The following is a 20,261-nucleotide window of genomic DNA, read 5'->3' on the forward strand; positions in this document are numbered from 1 at the left end:
CCACTAAGGTCCTTCAGCTTGCTCACCCTAGCCCATTTCTGTCTGCACTTCCTCAAGTGGTTGTACACTTGAGTTGGGCTAACAACCTCCCCACAGAACAGCTTGAGGGCTTTGGCCATAGAATTCACATCTTTGTCCTTGAAAACCTTGTCAGGCCTGCTACCATCACTAACAAGGGCAACCATCCTCCTTAGCACAAAGCCAGAGGTGGTGTTGGTCCACCTCATTGCCCTCACAGCCCCATTCCCAGCCACAGGAGCAGCAACATCAACAGGGTTCGCTGCACCTGGAGCAACACCAGCACCAGCTGCAACAGGGGCAGCAGCACTAGCACCAGCACTAGCTACAACAGGGGCAGAACCACCATTGATGAGCTGCTCCATCACTGAAGTACCAGCAACAAACCCACCCTCAAATGCACCTGAATCCATCCTAGGGCTGGCATGTAATGAAATCAACAACAGAATGAATCAAGAACAGACTGACAACAATATTAACAGTTGCATGAATAAACAACAGACTGACAGATCATGAAGAACAGAATGATTCAAGAATAGACTGATAGTAAGATTAACAACAATAGAATGAATGAAGCATAAAATTGGTCTCAGCTTTGTCCACCAAATTATTACATCACCATAACACACACATGAGTTCTATAGCAGGGTACAGAAGCTAAATTCAAGAACATATTACATCAAATAGTGTTTGTTCCCCTCCCTTCCCACATAGCATTACAAATGACATCCCTTATTTCAGCCATGTCAACAGAGTCTTGGTCCAGATGGGCTGGGGGTAGGTTGGTTGGATCAGCAGAAGCAGTGAAACCTTCCTCATCAGGCACTACTTCATCAATGCCAAAACCTAGGATCTAGTTGTGCAAAATGGCACCGACAACTACAAGCTTCACTTGTGTCCTATACTTGTAGAAGGGTTTGTTGTCCAAGATCCTAAACCTGCCCTTCAGTGCACCTATAGCCCTCTCCACAGTCACTCTAAGTGATGAGTGCCTAAGGTTGTAGAGCTCCCTTGCATTGGTGGGCCTATTCCTTGGGCCATACTTAGACAAATGGTACCTAACCCCCCCTGTAGGGAGGTAGGAAACCATTTTTGCATGCATACCCAACATCTACCAAGAACATTTTACCTACACAAGACATCTACTGTGAGAGTGTGTGTTAATAGGCCATGGAATATGTAATTAGTGTTGGTGTGCAATTACCTTATGGCAAACTTAAGCCATCTTCCCTGGCTACAGCATCTGCCAAAACAGTTGCATCATGGGCAGAGCCCTCCTAGCCAGCCAGGACATAAGTGAATTTCAGATCACAATTCACAGCTACCATCACATTTTGGGTGGGATCCTTTTTCCTACCCCTAAAAGCTTGTTGCATGCGCCTAGGAACCCTTGCTAGGAAATGAGTGCCATCTATAAAGCCAATGACATCCTAAAAAGCATGGGTCAGTCATTGCAATAGGTCTAATGTAACTAATGAACCTAGGGTATACAATTACCTTAAAATATGGATTCCATATATGGCTTCCAAGAATCTTTGGGTGAGTGGTAGTGCTAGCTGGCTTTATCATTTCATTCCTAAGCTCACCCACAGCATACAACACTTGATGGAAGTGCTTGTGGATAGTTTGGATGGACCTCCTAAAGGACTGGTGGACAACCCTAAATCTTTGGTTGTGCCCTACAACATGTAAAAACATGGCAACCTGCTCTTCTACTGACACCCCCTCCCTATCAGTGACAAGACTCCTCTCTCTAAAAGTTCTCACTAACTTAAAAAAGCAGCTCTCTTCATCCTAATCATAGAAATACACTCTAAATCAGTGGAGTTGTATATCATTCTCAGTGTTCTCTGTCTGCGCTGTTCATTTTCATCCCTAATCAGGGCCAGTGCTATAGGATCATGCAGTGGGGTTTTAGGTTCAGGGGTTTTCCTTTTCAGCCTAGTGGATACAAAGGAAACCATAACAACAGTCAAGGCAGCTGCCTTCCTACACAGCATGTCACGGCTCAAAGACAGATCCATCTACATGCATGTAAAAATGTAACATGATTTTAGCTTAATGTACCCTGCTAGGCATCAACATGAATGTCAAATGAATGCATATGAACAAAAGCACGGCTGCATCTTGTATGTGATGCCTCCTAGTGCTTAATTTGGACAACATCATCGACCAATGATGGAACAAAAAACTCAGAGCAATAGTAATCAGAAACATATCAACATTCCTAATAGATTAAGAACAACAAGGTACAAGTAACACTAACAACTGCATCAAATAGTTATGAACAGCAAGGTACAATACTAATCTAAAACAGATCAACAACTCTAACAGATCACTGATCCTAATAGATCAAGAACAACAAGGTACAAGTAACCCTAATAGGAGCATGAAGCAGTTATAACAAGTATGAAACCCTAATAGATCATGAACAACAATGAACAAGAAATCCTAAGAACTTCAAGAAGCACCACAAAAAAGAAGATTGGGGGTCAATTTCACCTTGGCTCGGGGTCCAAACAATGGAGAGGAGGTAGATCTAGAAGTAGAGGATGCAGATCGGGAAGAAGATGAAGCAGATGTGGACTGAGAAGAAGAGGAACACCGCCGCCACAGAGTCCCAGCAGCAGCCAGAGCGGGGACGCGGCGAAGAACCTCGGCGCCGGTGACCAAACCCACAACCAGCCGGAGGTCGCCGCCGCCGCCACGCACCACCACTCACCTCCGGTCTCTCACGAGGGAGGTGGAAGAGCAAGCACCGAGTGGAAGAAGGAGAGAGTAGAGAGTGGGAACCCGTATATAAAGGCCGGCGAAATCACCGCCATTTCGCTTCGCGTGCGGCGGCCAGAGCGGGAGCAGGGAGCGGGGACACATGCGAAGAAGTTTCCCCTTCCCGCCAGAGCCCACGCGAGCCACCCCGTCGCCGCCCAAAATTGCCTGCGTGTGCCGCCACGAGCTCGGCTCCAAAGAAACGAGGGTTTTGGTCGTTTCTAGAGGGCCAGGCAGAGAGGGCGTTTTTGGCTTAGGGAAGCCAGGCTCGCTCGCGGGCCATGACCACAAACATGGCAAGTTGTAGCCCACGGGCGTAGCTGGGCCTCCGGGCTAGGGTTGCAAACGCGCCCTAAACTTTCCTCTGTTTTATCATCGCTTGTTGTGCTAACCTTGTTCTCGAATCTCAACTTGTTGTGCTAACCACGTCACGGCATGCCGCGATGTGAGCACAAGACCATAACGACAGCCACGCCAAGACGTGCAGCCCAAGATGACGTTACTTGCAAGCCAAGTTGGCTAGGCCCTCTCCATCAGGCTTATGACCTCTTGGTTAGGAGAACCTCCTTCTTTGTAACCTGGCTCTAGACTCTATATAAGGGCAACCAAGGCCTTCTTTCAGGGCAACCTATCATTTTCATTCTCACCACACCTCCTCTCTCTCTGGGCTCTCAAAGTTTTTCTTCGGGCAGCCATTCTCATAGCTCTAGCTCTCCTACCTCTTCTACCATTCTTGCACCCCATTGTAAGAACTTCAGGGCATTCAAGCAAGGAACATGCACTCGAACATCTCTGGGACTGGACGTAGGGCTCCGGCCTGAACTAGTATAAATCCTCGTGTCTTTTGGATGCTACCATCGTCTTCCTAAAGCAGCATGACATTCGTATAGATTTACTAGTCTAGTTTACAAAACACCGATGGTTGGCGCGTTAGGTAGGGGGGCAGTCGCGCACTCTCGTTTGTTGAGAAGAAAGCGATGACTCCTCGCACCGCCGGTGGACTCGCTCATAGAATGGCCCATGGCGGCCACATCCGTCATGAAAACCATAGGTCCATCGGCGTCGAAGGGCTAGTGCCTACGTCCGTGGCCCAAACTTCCGCTCTGGTGGTCTGGACCCAGCGGCTTATGGCGGACACACCCTCGGAACTGCCCTCAGTGTCTGCATCCTAAAGTTCACTTACATAGGGGGGGTCAGTACCTTCTCTCATCACCGGCCATGGCTAAGCCTTCCACCCAGGAAGCCAGAGGCCCATGGCTCATGGCGAGCTCACCCTTGGAATGCCCCAGTCGGCCACATCCTTTTGGGAAACCATGAGATCATCTGCACGAACGGGCTAACATCCATCACCGCCCTCTACCCCGTCTAGGCCCACCGCGTGGGAGGCCTGGACCTAGCATTAGAGTCACGCTCGGGTAGCGTCTCCACCGCCAGCGGAACATAGTAGGTCAGGGCGCCCATGAGCGATGGAACCACTCGCCACTACACAACATCGTCGTTAGTGATCAGGCGGCTACCCAGCGCCACGCCTCACAAGGCTAAGCCCAGAACCAGGGTCCAATCCCACATGATGGATTGGTCGCCCATCATGCCTTTGCGAACTGTCAACTTTCACTCGAAGGCGCGTGCGTCCAAGGAAGTGAGCCCCCAAAGCGCACCACGTGTCGCGCTGAGCGAACCAAATCATGTTGCCCTCAGAACCCACTTCCGCAGCAATAGGTCACGCTAGCTCTTCACTAAGGGCGGCAAACACACCCAAAAGTAGAGACGTGGCAACCACGACGTCATCGTGCCATGAGGGTCCAAGCACCAAAACACACGGGCCCTCTAGACCAAGGATCACGGTCAGTCGGAGACGAAGAAGTCATCCTCGAGGACTCGCTAACCCATCGAGGACGTTGAGCCGGCAAGGGTCGACCCAGGGCTACCCAGGTGGTCGACCCACACTGGCTACAACCGCTCACGCGATAAAAAGTGCCTTCACCAGCTCGTGACCCTAGGACCGCAACTACTCCGCCACAAACAAGCGCTTGGGGGCTCGCCACACCCCGAGCAACGATGGCTAGACTCACGACAGCTTCCGGTAGATCGGTCAGTTATGTCAACTTTGACCTTAGCCTCTCCACCTAAGCACATCCAGATACACATGTAGGCTCTCCTATAGTTCCTAGAGACTTAGAGTCGACCCATAGAGCAAACCAGAAAACATGATATCCATGCATTTCATCCTGGTATTGCTTAAACTCCTGAGTGACTCAATTCGGCTCGTGCTAGCAGCCGGACACAACTCACTCACAGGGGTTGCACACATAGGCGCATACGCATGATCCATGGTGTAGCATTGTTTGTCATCGTCCTTGCGACTGACCCATTCAAAGTTCTTTCCAATCACGCCTCACACTGTGATGAACCGATGACCCGGGTCTTGATTTCATGTTTGCACTAAAAGGTCACCCTAGCCAAGCCTCATGGACTAGCTCCTAGGCAGGACCAGCTCCCCGCCGCTATGGCAACCAGCAAATGACAGCTCATTGAAGATGTGGCTTTGTGTGGGGATGCTCGTGGTTCCTCTATAAATTTGTGGGGGCATCGATATGCAACGGTGTTGGCGACACTCATTGCATGGTGCATGAACATGATGTTGCTTCTTGTGGTAGCTGGTGTCATGCAGGATGGTAGCGGCCCTTGTGGGCTGGCGTGCCGGCGGCAGGTCACGCATGTCTGTGACCTCTTCAGTGCTGCATCGATCTCGTGTCTGTGACCTCATCAGTGCCGCATCAATCTCCTATTGGTGGCGGTTTGCTATGGTCCTCCATGATGTGGTGGTTTGGGTTTGGGTGTTGGGTGTTGTCAAGCAAAAGACCTGTTAGGCCCTTGGCTTTGGCTGATAATGGTGACGTCTCTAGTGGCATGCCCCTCATTGGATGCAGTGTCGTGAGACCCCTTACTCTCTAGGAGTTTGGTTGAAAAATCTTGGTTCTCCATTAGGCATTGACGATGTCTATGGGTGTCATTCTCCTCGTTGGAGGTATCATTGTGGAAAACCTATTCCCCCTCCTAGTTTTCATCGCTTTGTTCTATGTGGTGTACATAGTAACGTTTTACAGTTGATGCTTCAGAGGATCATCGGTTTTGTGTTTCTTGCTGCAGTAGTTTTGTCGTTGCCTCCTTCATGAGTTTTTTTTAATTTTGTTTTTTTATTATGCTTATTCTCTATTAATATATGCCTGACATGCTCTTGCTATTGGCTCTTAAATTTTTTTTAAAAAAATAGGCAGATACAAAATCAAAGATTCTACAAACTACAACCTGATCGCCGACCGCACGACAATTGGACGGCTTGGGTAGAAATTAAGAGGAAAATGGATATCATGAACCACAAATTAACAAGCAACGAACTAATAACTGAAAATCGAAGGAATCAAAATTTTCAACAACATCCGATAGCATTGGATAGATGGTAGAAATTGAGCGAGAGAAAAAAGATACATTAGACAGTGAAAAAAGATATATTAGATAGTGAATTCACTTTAAGTTCCCAGCGCATTGTGATTCGATGATGCTGTCAAGGATCCAACTGTTTTGCCTCGATCTGAATTAGTGGTAATGCTCCAATTAAGACGTCCGGACGGACAGACGCCTCACTTTGCTTACTCCCGCACCCAATCCCTCGCGCTCTGCCCCACCCCACCCCACCCCACCCCACCCCAACACGCGGCCATGGCTGCCTCCTTGGCTAGCGGCGGCACCCTCACCCACCCTGGCATGTGCCCTCTCCCACCCCGGTGGCTCCGCCTCCCACCCCGATGGCACCCCCACCCTGGCGTCCTCACTCACCGGGAGCGCCTAATGCACACAAATCCAGTGGCCCTCTCCCACACCCCGGCGAGATTTGTGGAGCACTAGCGAGATCCATGGATGTGTCGCGACGGTGTTGCATGGGAGTGGGAGACTCTCCCCCACCCTGGCATGGCGTCCTCCCCACCTCCGGTGGTGCCCTCTCTCACCCCGGCGACTGAGCTTGCCCCACCACGATGGCGCTGAGCCAAGCCTGGTACTAGTGGCGCTGGTGGCGGTGGTGCTCGCGTGCAACAGCTCGTCGCCGTCTTTGACCCCAACAACCGAAATTGACTGGCCTAGCCTCCCCATTCCCTATGTCGCATATGTATGTGTCAAGTGTTTTAGACGTTTCAAATATATGTTGCAATTATTTCATATGGATGTTGCAAAAGTAGATCGGGTGATGTTGCACGTGTTGTATATGCTGCAATTGTTTCAGAGGTGTTGCAAGCGTATGTTTCGAGTGTTTCAGATGTTTTAGAGGTATGTTTCATCTGTGTTTTCTAGACACATGTTGCAAGTGTGTTTATCTAGATGTGTCACACATATGTTGCGTGTGTTTTATTTGGATATTGCGTATGGCTGCAATGGTTAAGTGTTTTCAGGTGTTTTTTTCAAGTGTTTTAACTACCTTCAGACGTATGTTGCAACTGTTGTATTTGGATGTTTCAAAAGTAGATCAGGTGTTGCATCTCTCCTCACCTTCTGCTGCATCATCTCGGTGTGTCCTCCTCCCGACATCGGTAGGGCATGCATATGATGCCGCAGCTGGTCCTTCCGAATTGGAGGCATTGCACCCCTCCCACTCTTGTCGCTCGAGCCCCGCGGGCCCTGCGTGGAGTGCGTGGGCATCTGGACATGGGAATCCGTCCGGGCGTGCGGGCGCTAGCATTACCATTGAGTTAGTTATGGACAATAATTAAAATAGGTCAGATTTTATTTCTTTAAATTGCCAAATAAAATTGGACGTGTAAAATACAAGGAACAAACCGTACATAATTTTCCCGTTGAAATTACCTATTTCTTTTAAAAGAAAGGACAATACTTGAGTGTTTATGATTGCTCAATTGGATTTAACTGAAAGTTTTATTCAATTTATTGAATGGGGGAAAAGTTGCAAGAAGAACTAAATATTTTTTAGATTAAGATATGAAAAAGCATGTAGATAATAATGATCTACCATCAAAATATTATAAAAACACCAGTATATATAGAGAACGTTATAGAAAAAGACGGTGATGACAATGGTTTTATTGAGGAATGAAAACTCATCAAAAGAAAATAAAAAAATGAGAGCCATCTTAGAAGAGACAACCTTTCATTAAGAAGACAAATTGTAGAAATAGGCACCTAAATTCAAATGGATCGAGAGAGGATTTGAACTTAGATGGGTTGGTGCGTAACCACAACTCCACAACCCTCACCCAATTTGGTAGAAAATTACACAACCACATATAAAATTGGGATCTGATTTCTCCGCACCATACCATACCACTCTGGGACCCATCGCTTCTCTCCTCCGCTTTACGCCATGGGCGAAGCATCGGCAAATGGCAGAGGAAGCTCAAGCGCTACTGCTGCTGAGGCGGCGACGGTGTCAAGTGTCCAAACCCAAAGGCTGAGAGCCAAGCCCTGTTCTGTTTCTTTGACGCCATCATACTCCACCCTGGCGAGCCGTCGCCTCCTCCTTCTCATGTCTGCTATGCCACCGCTCCTCCAGCCCACCTACGGTGAGGATCTGAGGACGCCATGTTCCCTGTCTAGTCCATATTGATGTGACGGCCTAGCCCACTGCTTGGGTCTTGGGAAGTTGGGAGACTGGCATGAAGCAGAGGAGAAGAAAGATAGACTACCTGCGTATCTTTAGCCTGCCTCTTCCTTTCTCTCTTTGTCCCCTGAAATTTCTCTCTGCTCTTCTTGTATTTTTCATTTTTTTTGTAATCTCTATTTTTGTTTCTTTTTGTTGTACCCTTTGTTAGTCCTTACTAATTCCAGTAGGGGCCTTGCCCCTCCCAGTTTCCTTCAAAAAGAAAAAAACTGAAAACCAACGAGTGGTGTGGTGATCATACTCTAAACACGAGTTTCATCATTTATATATCTCAGACTCAGACTCAGTGATCAGAAGTTGTAAACATTTTGGCCACATGTAGCACCCGGTTTTAAGAACAAAATTAGATACACACCATATGTGACTCTAGGAAGTCAAATCTCACATATAACCACAAATAAGGATAATATCAAAAGACAATGCTCAATATATAACGTACTTAGTATAAATGATATAACCTTAGACAGCAAACCAGTGGAAAGACAACACCGATCTTCGGTGAAGACTTCAATTCCACAGGGACAACTGACTGGTTGATCACAAGCCTAACTTCTCCAGACTAGCAATCTAGTACCCATCCGAGATTTTTTCAAAGATTTAAGAAGTAAAGCAAGCGTAAATACATGTCGTACTCAACAAATATAACATGGGGTTCATGAGGATCAAAAGGTTAACACTGGTTTCACTGTGATTAGCTTTTAATGGTCACAATTTTAGCATAGAAGTAGCAACAAGTTTATCACAAGCCCATATAAACACATGATCAGATAAACATGAATAATGAATAGCATAAACAGTAATCATTAATGAGCATCTTCATCATCATCAGTATCATCCGTGTTCATCATCATTAACCATTAGTGATCATCTATTCCATAAATGTTCCAAGGCCGCTCGTAATCGTGAGCACGGCTGATATACTAGTTTTACACTCTGCAGAGATTGTACACTTTCACTGTGAGTCGTGATTTACCCTTTCGCTTGAGGTCGCGAGCCTCTTAACCCACTACCAAGGAAGATCATCAGGAATTCACTATGAAGCCTTTCAAAGGTTCATCTATCAAGTTAGAGCCATTAGATTCACTCGGCAAATAAATATAGGAACCCCCTGTCGAATGGCACAATTTCATCATGGCTATACACATAAGAGTAGAGGTTGTCCTATACCCGATTTGTCAAACCATTCTTACACCATAAAGGTAACCACTACCAAGCTAGAAAATGTCCTCATACTTGACTAAAGCCAGAGCCATATAGCTCTCAAAGCTGTACTGTAAGTTCCCGGATGATCACTTATAGATAAGTCCTTAGGGAGAGGAATCTAGAGCACCATAATAATAGCCCAATGCTCTAGCCCTCTTGAGCCATGTTGCTAAAAACATCTTTTAGTGTTTATTGCATATAGCATTAGTCAAGTTACAAGATCATGGTTGTACTTGAGCACTAGCATCATACTACCCAATGCAATACCCCATATTAATCAAGGCACAAGGTAACGAAGTAGTAGGGAATCTTTAATGGTAGTCAAGGTAGACACATGCAGCATGAATAAATCATTAAAGTGAATAGGACAACAAGAAGATCCCATGCTATACTTACCTTAAACTTAGATCCTTCTTCAAGTCCAAAACTTTAAAAATCTGGTTCTTGATTCACCACGTATAGCTCACCGACTGTACGTAATCATAGAACACCATACAAACATCCATACACATACATACATAGCATAAAATTACATCTATTTTAGAACAGTACACCAAACATATAAAACAGTAAGTATAAAGGTTTTTAAGATGTTCTACATGTTACTACGAATACACAGACGCGAAAAGCATTCTAATCGGAGCTACAGTGAAAAAGATACAACTACCTGATAGATTTGCTTCGAAAAAAAACTATAAGCTTTATTTATTTTAATTATAAAACATATAAAAGATACTTTGGAGAAATATCTAAATTGTTTTAAGCCAAATTATATTTGTATTAGAAAACCAATATAAGATTTAATCTTATTTTGTTTACAAAAGACAGAGGTAAAAAGCCTAAGTTGCTTTTAATTAAAAAAGTAGCTTCATATAGATTAATCAAATTACTATTTTATTCAAAAGCCCTAAACATGCTAAACAATGTTACTAACACGTAGATTACATCATTACGAACTTAATGCAACTTGAACGAGTCAAATAGAAGTTAAAACGGAGAAGATATGGCCTAATGAAGATAGTGGCAGTTTTGTAAATAGATGGAACTTGATTTTCAAATTTATAATAAATAAAATTGGATTTTAAACTGGGCCACAGGCTGCAGCTACTATTAGTTGAAAGCTCAGGGGTTTTCCAAAAGAAAAACAACTAAAACTGACTTATTTTTAATACAAAAGGATGGAGGATTGATTTTCTAATAACCGGAGGACCTTTTTGGAAAATGACGTGGGGCTGCCGGCGCTGACCAAATCAGCGGTTGCGTGGCACGCCATGATTGGTCGGATGGCGGTGGTCTGCATGCACTATGGCATGGACCAGCGGTGGTGGACTCCGTCCACGGTTCGCAGTGGACCGAAGGGGTATGAATTAACGCGATCTAATCTTGAGCGTTGATCGGAACAGGGACGGCTGCGGTGGTTTGGGCAAGATTGCCGGCCGGAGTAGAGAGCCCCACACGGTGGTCCATGCCCGACGCTGAGGAGCTCGCGGGGGAAACGGAAAAAGAGGCTACGGGCCTCGGCTGCGCTAAAGAAAGGGACGCGGAGATAGAGGAGAACAAGGAGAACTCACCTCAGCAATCCTCGGTGGCGTGGAGAGGACGGAGGCGGCGTGCGGCTCGGGATGGCGGACGGTGTCGACGGCGGTGCCTAGGGCTATGGCGGCTGGAGCAATGCGAGGGCAGCGGCTGTCGCTTTAGGGTTAGGTGAGGGGGGCGCAACGCAGGGGCGCTATTTATGAGCGGGGCTGGCTTGCGGGTCATGCTAGGCGTGGCGTAGCGGAGACGGAGACGAATTCCATGGCGGCGTTGGAGTCCAGCGCGATGACGACTCGAGGTAGGGGACGGCACCGACAGGTGGGCCCGACGCGTCAGTCGCAGAGAGAGAGAGAGAGAGAGAGAGAGAGAGAGAGAGAGAGAGAGAGAGAGAGAGAGAGAGAGGATGCTGCCGCACAGCTTCGGTTTTGGTTTGGCCGGTGGGAACGGGCCGACGCCAAGGCGGGGAAGAGGGGAAAGGAGAGACAGGCCGCTTGCTCCGGAGGGAGAGAGCTGGGCCGGGAGAGAGAGTGAAGGGAGCCGGGCCACGCGAGAGAGGAATAGGCCGGGCCGGCTGCTCGGGCCAAATCCATGAGAAGGAAAGAAAAACTAGAATCCCCTTTTCTATTTTCTTAATCACCATTTCAAATCTAAATTCAAATCGAATTCAAATATAGTTTCAAATATACTTTTCAAGATGAGAACTTTTGGGAGGTTTCCAAAACTGAACTTTTGCAAACTTTTAAAAACTCTTTTATTTTCTAATTCTCTTTTTATTTTCTTTTCAGAGCCCTTTTCAAACTTATTTCCAAAAGCGATTTGAATTCAGTTTGAATTTTGATTTCAACCACTCATTGCAATAAATCAAATGCACCGGCATATATGCACATCCATGTTACTACTCTTTATGATGAATTTTAATATAATGAAAAATATTCTTTTTCCTATATTTCATGTGCACAAAAATTCATAAATAAATCTTTTAAATCGTATTTTCAAAAGTACAAATTTCAGGGTGTTACACCACGGCTGTCGAAGACCCTGTTGTTTGTTTCTTTCTTTCAGTCCAAACGGTTCAGACTGTCAGGATGATCAAACAGTGTCGCTAGTTCGCTACGCACAACAGAGGACACATAGATCAGTGGCGAAGAACATAACTCCAAAGAATATTCGACTGATATGCCATGCGAACATTAGCTCGTGTACCTGGCATTATTCTTGATTGATTGTTCATGGGCTGGGCTGCGCTTATTGACCAGCACACCAATCCAGAAACTACCAAGTACCAAAACTACGGTTTCCAAATTGGTATCCTCACTATATAGTCGGCCCGACGGCCCGTACTGCTGCTCATGAACACTTGGTCCAGGGCTTCACGTAATCCTAGCTTAGTCGGCCTGTACTGTCCATCTAGCAGCCAGAAAAGCCTTTCACCATTTCAACAACATGAGAAAAGAACGCAGTGCCCTGAATCTGCATTCTGGAACGAGAGTGCATACTACTCGTACCTTGCTTCATGAACAGCGTAAGGTGGCACAGAAAGTTGGTTATCACCGCTTGCTTATTCGGCTTCTTTTTTCAGCCGAAACAGTGTTTTCTCTTACAGCAATTCAGCCGGAACAGTATTTTTTAGCCAATTCCAGCTAAGTTTCAGACCAGCGAACGGGGCCATTGTCAATTGCTGTCTGCAGACCTGCAGTATGCGTGTTTCGTTTGAGGCCCTGTTTAGTTCCCTCCCAAAATGCCAAAATTTTCAAGATTCCCCGTCACATTGAATCTTTGGACGCATGCATGAAGCATTAAATATAAATAAAAAATAAAACTAATTACACAGTTTAGACGAAATCCACGAGACGAATCTTTTAAGCCTAATTAGACTATGATTGGACACTAATTACCAAATAACAACGAAAACGCTACAGTATCGTTTTGCCAAAAATTTTGGCAACCAAACTGGCCCTGAGTTCGGTCCTGTGTGCTGTGGGTTTCTCCAACATTTTAGGCAATTCAACAAAACTGAAAACTGTGATAGACAGATTGCCGATAACAGCTGAAAACTGTGTTGGTTATTTTCCCCCTTTGGTATCATTTTCTCATGCTCTTAATGGAGGCTTCCACTTTTTTTTTTGTTTAAAAAGGAGTCTTCAGACCTTTTACAAGCTCTCCATTTTCCAAAAAAAAAGGAGCCTGAGTTCTGTAAAGCTATATACTATAGCCTAAAGTTCGTCTGTTGCTAAGATGGAGAAGGAAAATTTGCCTCTTCATTTTCATGATGAAAAACTGTACACAGCTATAACCATCCATGCAATACAATGCTGATTTGGCCTCAAGTTGTTCAGGCTATTTTGAAAAGAGGAGTTCATGCTTTACACACTCCGTTCGCTGGTTTGAAACTTGGCTGAAACTAGGCTGAAAACACTGTTCCGGCTGAATTGTTGTGAGAGAAAAAACACTGTTTCGGCTGAAAAAAGAAGCCAAACATGTCATTTTTAAGACAAACGAACGGGGCCGTGGGGTTACCTGCACATCAGCACATGGCTGACTGGCCAACAGTACTGAGCTGGTCGTCAACCTTTAGTAACTACCTTTATTTTGGTCCTAGCTTAACAGTAGTAGGTCACAAGGGGCGGATGTGTGCATTTCTTTGCTCAAGCTAATAGAGCTAGTGGATATGCCTATTCCTATGGAACCCAATAGTTCTGCAAATAATCCTATATCCTAATCAACTCCAAATCTCTACAGATAACTGAAAACCGAATCAATATTAAATATATAATGACGGTTGTGGGGTCAGCGTATCATCCAACGATAATAACTAGTACAGTTTTTACCATTGGATCATACGCCGACCCAGGCAGTGAAAACATTTTTCACTGTTGGTTTTTTGCCCCACTACACCTCATCGGCCTTGGAACTGGCGGTGTGAAACGTTATCGTTGCCGGTTTTGGAGAAACTGGTGGTGAAAATAATTTCTGTAGTAGTGGTTATCCATCTCTTGATTAATTACTTTTTACTTGCATGATATATTTAATTAATACATACATAACCAATTCAGTAGTAAACTTTGACTTTCAGGGTATGCTTCGGGATACATCATACATTGCTTCTGCTCCTTTTCCGGTCCCCAATGCTTAGCTTGTTGAAGTTTTGGGCCCAAAGTGAGACTTTTTACTAGTACATGGAACCTTGGTTCATGCATGTGTGCAGCACTGAAGTGCTCGCTTTGTTTACCAAGAGACTGTACTGTCGTCTGAATAGCTTACTCTTAGAGCATGACACTAAGGCTCTTCAGAACAACAGGTTTGTTGAGATCAGGTCCAAATCTTTTCCTTAGAGCACATGATTTTATTCGTCCAAGCTTCTTGTTTGTTGCTCCTGGGAGAATTTGTTCGAAATCATGCTCCATTCAGTTTTTTATGTGATGTCTGCTTTTTGATGGAAGCATCGGCGAAGTCACAAGGATACCTAATCGCAAGAGGTTAGCCATAAGGATAGAGTTACAGATAGAGTAGTTTGGATTCTTTTCACAGTAAGTTGTTAGGATTTTAGTGTAGACATTCTCTGATACTAGTACATAAATAGACTTTTAGACTTGAGAACATAAGTTATCATATCGCATTCCATTTATTACCAGCTCAGTTTTGTTTGTTTATGGTTAAGACTTAAGAGCAATGTTTCTGCATTGCCAAATGGGTGTATATATGAAATTGTCAATCAAAATGATTTTCTCAAGGTGCATATAAGGTAAATATGGCCTGCTTGGTTCTGCGAAGATTGTTCTGACCTCGCCTCGCCTCACTAGGCTCAGAACAACGAGACGCTCGCCCGAGCAGGAGAGCCTCCTCAGCCAGGAATGAAAAAGCTTGCCAGCAAAAAAATTGAGATCAGCTAGCTGGACATCCAAACGCCTTGCCCACTCTGGTTCCTAGCTCGGCAGGGCAGCATAGCTCTCGGCAAAGAAACCAAGCAGACCCTTAGGTAAAGTGAATAGTACTCTTCAGTTTCAGCAGCAGACCCTTAGGAGTTTCAGTTTCAGCTGAAAACAACGAAAGTAAAGTGAATATTCTAGGAAATGCACGGTTATTTCAAAACCACTAGTATCACCATACATTTTTGATAAAAAATCAAATGCGATATTTGTTTGCTTGTAATATGATTCGAACCTTTTGTTGTACTAAATCAGGATAGCTCGTGGTCAATTTTTGCCAAATACTCTGCAGAATCAGACATACAGTCTTTAATGTCATGTGACTATAGTGTAAGAGAAGGATTGACTTGACCTGCATTTGGTTTATACAGATTTTTGTCGATAAAAGCTCCTAGTTTCAGATCACCGCTTTATTTAATTCTGAGGTACTATCTATAAATGAATATATATATATATATATATATATATATATATATATATATATATATATATATATATATATATATATATATATATATATATATTAATGCCTATATGATACGAACAATAACTGCTGAATATTATGTCGTATCATATCGCACATACTCTGCATCCATACTTGAAATGGTTATGTTGGTTGAGTTCATTAATTTTTCTCTCTTTTTTTTTTTAAAAAAAAAGAAAACTCAACAGTGCAAGATTGCATCTCACATATCTAACAAGAACAAGGGACACCTGAGGTGATTCAGCCAGAGAAGCACAAACGGAGATAAACTATATACATGATCAGCTTCAAACCCAAACAATTCTCAAGATTCATTGATCCTGGCTAGCTATGGCTGTTGCTGCGATGATAATAGTAAATGTAGTCCCAGATCTGGCAAAGATACACCTTTCACCTTTCATGCACATTGGATCAAGCAAAGATTGCTTGTGTCAGAAGATCTCTAGAAGATTACACACATGATCAGAGAGTGTAAGCACAGTCTGTTGATCCATTGCCTTCCCATGCAAGATATTAGACTGTCCTCTGCCAATTTGTTTTCAGAAGATTGCAGTGCCCACTGGCCAGTACATTGTTCGGCTACCGTTAGGAAATTCAGCTGGGTCTCTTGGCTCACATGTTGCCCATAACTAGTTTGGAGCCACTGGTAGCCTCTTGCCTTGATCTTACATCAATGCATACGTACGTAGAGGAGAGAGAAGAGTGAGGCATCTGCTAATCTAGGCATGAGTGAGCTGAGATTAAAAGTGTTTCCATGGGGCCTCAAAGGTGATGGATGCTCATGGAAGTGACCCATGATTAGTTTGGTTGAGATTGCAGGTACATGCATGGGGAAGTGGCAATGATAATGCCCTTATATTGTCAAAACCAGAAAACTAATAACCTGCATGATTAGTAACATGATGGGGGTGATCTAAAAGAGCCAATAGGATATCATACTGTAAGTACAGATGGCTTCCGTTTTAGTTGAGATTATTGAGTTGTGTTAAAATATCAATGTCGGCACGCAAATTTTCAGTTAGTTAATGATATAGGAGTACTCCATAAAGGAAGGTGAAATGTAGAATATATATATTCCAAGAAAGATTGGTTATGGTTCATAAACAAAGCAGAAGTGGTACTGGTACAGCATCCTATCATGCTACCACACATCTGCATCGATCATAACTGAAATTTGTCATGCGCCTCGCTTTTGAGACGACTTGCAATGATACTAAAGGGGCGGATCGATAGCAAGATCTTGGGTTAATTTTCGCTGGCCTGTACTATTTGAATATCCAAGATAGATAAACAACAAATGTGGCATCTTTCAGAAAATCTACTAGCTAGGTAGCTAAAAAAAACTATTACAACTTATGTTGGCCTCACAGGATCATCGGCTCAGGTGAGTGAACCACTCACCAGTCTTGCCGAGCATCCGCTAGTGTTGCCGAGCACCCACTAGCCGTGCCGACCATGAACAAGCGTTGTTCGTCCCCACACACTATGACTGGAGCTAGAAGAAGGGAGAACAGAGCATGCACACACAATACAAGACACCAGCGTTGGTCGAAGCCCTGTCTATGAGATGGCAAATCTGAGCCATCTTTACTGAGTTACGGTGGTAGTCTATTTATACAATTCTATCCATCTAGTCCTAGTACAACACACATGCTATAACAATAACTAGATAACATACAGGGCTGACTCTGCGCCAACCACTGCATGTGCCTACAGTACTGTAGGTGAGACGTGCGGCGCCTGCACCTGCAGCGGCTACAGTATCACAGCAGGGGGCCTTTTCGGCGCCGCCTTCTCTTGCTGTGTTCACACAAGGTAGCAGTAGATTATCTAACAATCTTCCCCTAATCCTACTGCTAAGCCTTGTACCCCCTCCATGCCGATCATCTCCTTCAGCTCCGTGAGTCGAAGACGTCGGCGAGTTGCCGACCAGTTTCGACGAACTCGATGACGATCTGCCCTCCATCGACACAGTCCCTGAGGAAGTGGAATTTCACGACGATGTGTTTGCTCCGGTCATGCAAACCGGATTCTTCACGAGGGCGATGGTGGACTGGTTGTCCACCATCATTGCTGGTGGGTGAGCTTCCACACCGGTCAGCTCGCCCAGCAGCCGGCGTAGCCACACAACTTGGCACGCCGCTGTGGCCGCCGCTACGTACTCTGCTTCGCATGTAGATAGTACCACCACCTTCTGTTTCAGTGACAATCATGAAATTGGGGCCGCCAGAGGTGCTCCATCACCCGTCGATGTCCCCCACCATGTCTGCGTCGCTGAACACAGTGAGTTGCAGCCTACTTCCATCGGTCCTTGGGAAGATGATCCCATGATCCACCATCCCCTTGACGTAGCGCAGTAGCCGCTTCACCATAGCCTAGTGATCCTCTTTGAGATCCACCATGAAGCGACTGACGTAGCCCACGACGAACGCAATGTCCAGCCTCGTGTAGACTAGGTAGCGCAGACCACCGCCGATGCTCCGGTAGAGTGTCGCATCCACCTTCGCCGTGGTGCTGGCCTTCGTCACCTTCAGCCGCTCCTCCATCAGAGTCACGCATGACTTGCACTCAGTCATGCCGCTCCTTTCCAATAGCTTGGAGGCATACGCGCTCTGACCGAGCGTGAGTTCCTCCTTCCCCTGTCTCACCTCTATGCCAAGGTAGTCGGAGAGTGTGCCGAGATCGCTCATTCGAAAACGAGCCGTCATCTCGCGCTTGAAGCTGTTAATGTCCTCCGTGCGCATGCCGGTGACGATCAAGTCATCCACATACATGCCGAAGATGAGCTCCTCCTTCCCCCGTCGTCGCGTGTAGAGCGCGTGCTTGGTTGCGCACCTCTGAAACCCAAGCTCGCCCAGCATGGCGTCAAGCTAGGCGTTCCATGCTCGTGGGGCCTGCCGCAGCCCGTAGAGCGCCTTGCACAGTCGGAGCACCTGTGGTCCTCTCCCTTGACGGTGAAACCTAGAGGTTGCCTGACTGAAGACCGTTTCTGCTAGTTCACCGTTGAGGAAGGCCGATTTAATGTCCAAGTGATAGACGTGCTAGTCCTTTGCTGCTACCAAGGCAAGTAGCAAACGGACCGACTCCATATGCGCTACTGGCATAAAGACCTCCTCGAAGTCTATGCCCTCGCGCTGAACAAAGCCTCGGGCGACAAGGCAGTGCCTTGTGTTTGACAATAGCGCCAAGCTCATCCCGCTTGACTTTGTACACCCACTTCAGGCTGATCAGACGATATCCTGGAGGTGGATCGATGAGCTGCCATATCTCATTTTCCTCGATCGCCTTCATCTCCTCTAGCATCGCCCGTCGCCAATTTTTGTCCCGCTCGGCCAGCGCGAACGTGGGTGGTTCCTCTGCTCTGACTAGCAGCAACTCTGTGTCATTGAGTAGCCAACCAGCCAGTCCTGAGGGTCCTGTGCCATCGACGATGTCGTCCGGCCTGCGAAACCACACCTCCTCACCTTTGTGGAAGGCATCCACGAACTCAGTGATGTCACTTGGAGGTAAGGCGAACTCGATCGGCGTCGATGGAGTTCCCTGTTCTGCCAGAGTGCTCGGTTCAGTACCTGAAGTGCTCGACACCCTAGGTTCAGTGCTCAGCACTACTTCTGGACTTCTCGTCATAACTCCTGTAGTGTTCGGCCACACTGTAGGAGTGCCCAGCCTCAGTCTTGGAGTGGTCGGCACCACTACAAGACGTCTTGGCTCCACCACGGGAGTGCTCGGTACCCGTCCTGGAGTGGTTGCCACCACTGCAGAACCTCCCAGCACCACTCCTGGCGTGCTCGGCATCCCTCTAGGGGTGCTCGACATTCTTCCCGGAGTGCTTGACATCCCTCCTGAAGTGCTCGGCACTGCCCCAGGAGTGCTAGGCTCCACCGCTGGAGTGCTCGGCACCTCTTCCCTAGTGTCTCCACCACCGTGGATGACCAAGTGCTCAACGACGAAGGTGCTGGTGAAGCCACCAGCTTCCCCCGTGCTCGGACTGCTCTAGTCCCAAGCCGCCTCCTTGTCGAACACGACGTCGCGCGAGACAAATACCTTGTCTCCGTGTGGGTCATAGAGCCAGTACGCCTTGGTACCCTCCGTGTAGCCTAGGAACACCATGGGTGTGCTCCTATCCTCTAGCTTGGTGAGGTTCGGCTTCGCCTTCCTGATGTGGTCAATGCAACCGGATGTCCGGAGGAAGGACACGCTCGGTTTGCACCCATACCAAGCTTCGAACGGCATGTTGCCTGTTAGGGCTTTGGTCAGAGCGTGGTTGCGGATGAACACTGCCGTGGTCACCGCCTCCCCCCAGAACCTTGCCGGCATGCCTTTGGCCTTCATCATTGATCGGGCCATGCCGACCACCATCTGGTTCTACCTCTCCCCCACGCCATTCTGTTATGGCGAGTACAGCATGGTGTGGTGTTGCCCCACACCCTAATCCTCGCAATACACAACGAACTCCACTGAAATGAATTCACCGCCGCAATCCGTCCTCAGCACGCGAAGCTTCTTGCCACTCTCGGCCTCCACGCGCGTCTTGAACTTCTTGATCACCGCCGCTGCTTCATCCTTGCTTGTTAAGAGTTGCAGCCACATGTAGCGACTGTAGTCATCCAAGAGCAGGAGGAAGTACCACCGACCACCGTTTGTAGTAGGCGTGATC

General features: G+C 46.4%; 1 protein-coding gene across 1 annotated transcript; it reads right to left on the bottom strand.

Annotated features, from left to right (window-relative positions):
• Positions 1–17,359: 17,359 nt before the first annotated feature.
• On the bottom strand, positions 17,360–18,465 carry LOC136491797 (uncharacterized mitochondrial protein AtMg00810-like). The gene is made up of 2 exons (XM_066488034.1): positions 18,106–18,465; positions 17,360–17,404 (listed from the first exon to the last, which is right to left on the bottom strand). Exons 1-2 carry the CDS (start codon positions 18,463–18,465, stop codon positions 17,360–17,362), a joined length of 405 nt encoding a protein of 134 aa, XP_066344131.1.
• Positions 18,466–20,261: the final 1,796 nt, after the last annotated feature.

The sequence above is a fragment of the Miscanthus floridulus genome, chromosome 11, assembly GCF_019320115.1.
Source record: "Miscanthus floridulus cultivar M001 chromosome 11, ASM1932011v1, whole genome shotgun sequence".
In the NCBI taxonomy this organism is placed as follows: domain Eukaryota; kingdom Viridiplantae; phylum Streptophyta; class Magnoliopsida; order Poales; family Poaceae; genus Miscanthus; species Miscanthus floridulus.

Bases quoted from the DNA above. Each gene is read 5' to 3' on its own strand.
- LOC136491797 (XM_066488034.1), bottom strand. From the start codon at position 18,465: ATGCTGGGCGAGCTTGGGTTTCAGAGGTGCGCAACCAAGCACGCGCTC. The intron at 17,405-18,105 runs GTGGATGCGACA...GTGTGAACACAG, and splicing joins AGGCCAGCACCACGGCGAAG to CAAGAGAAGGCGGCGCCGAA.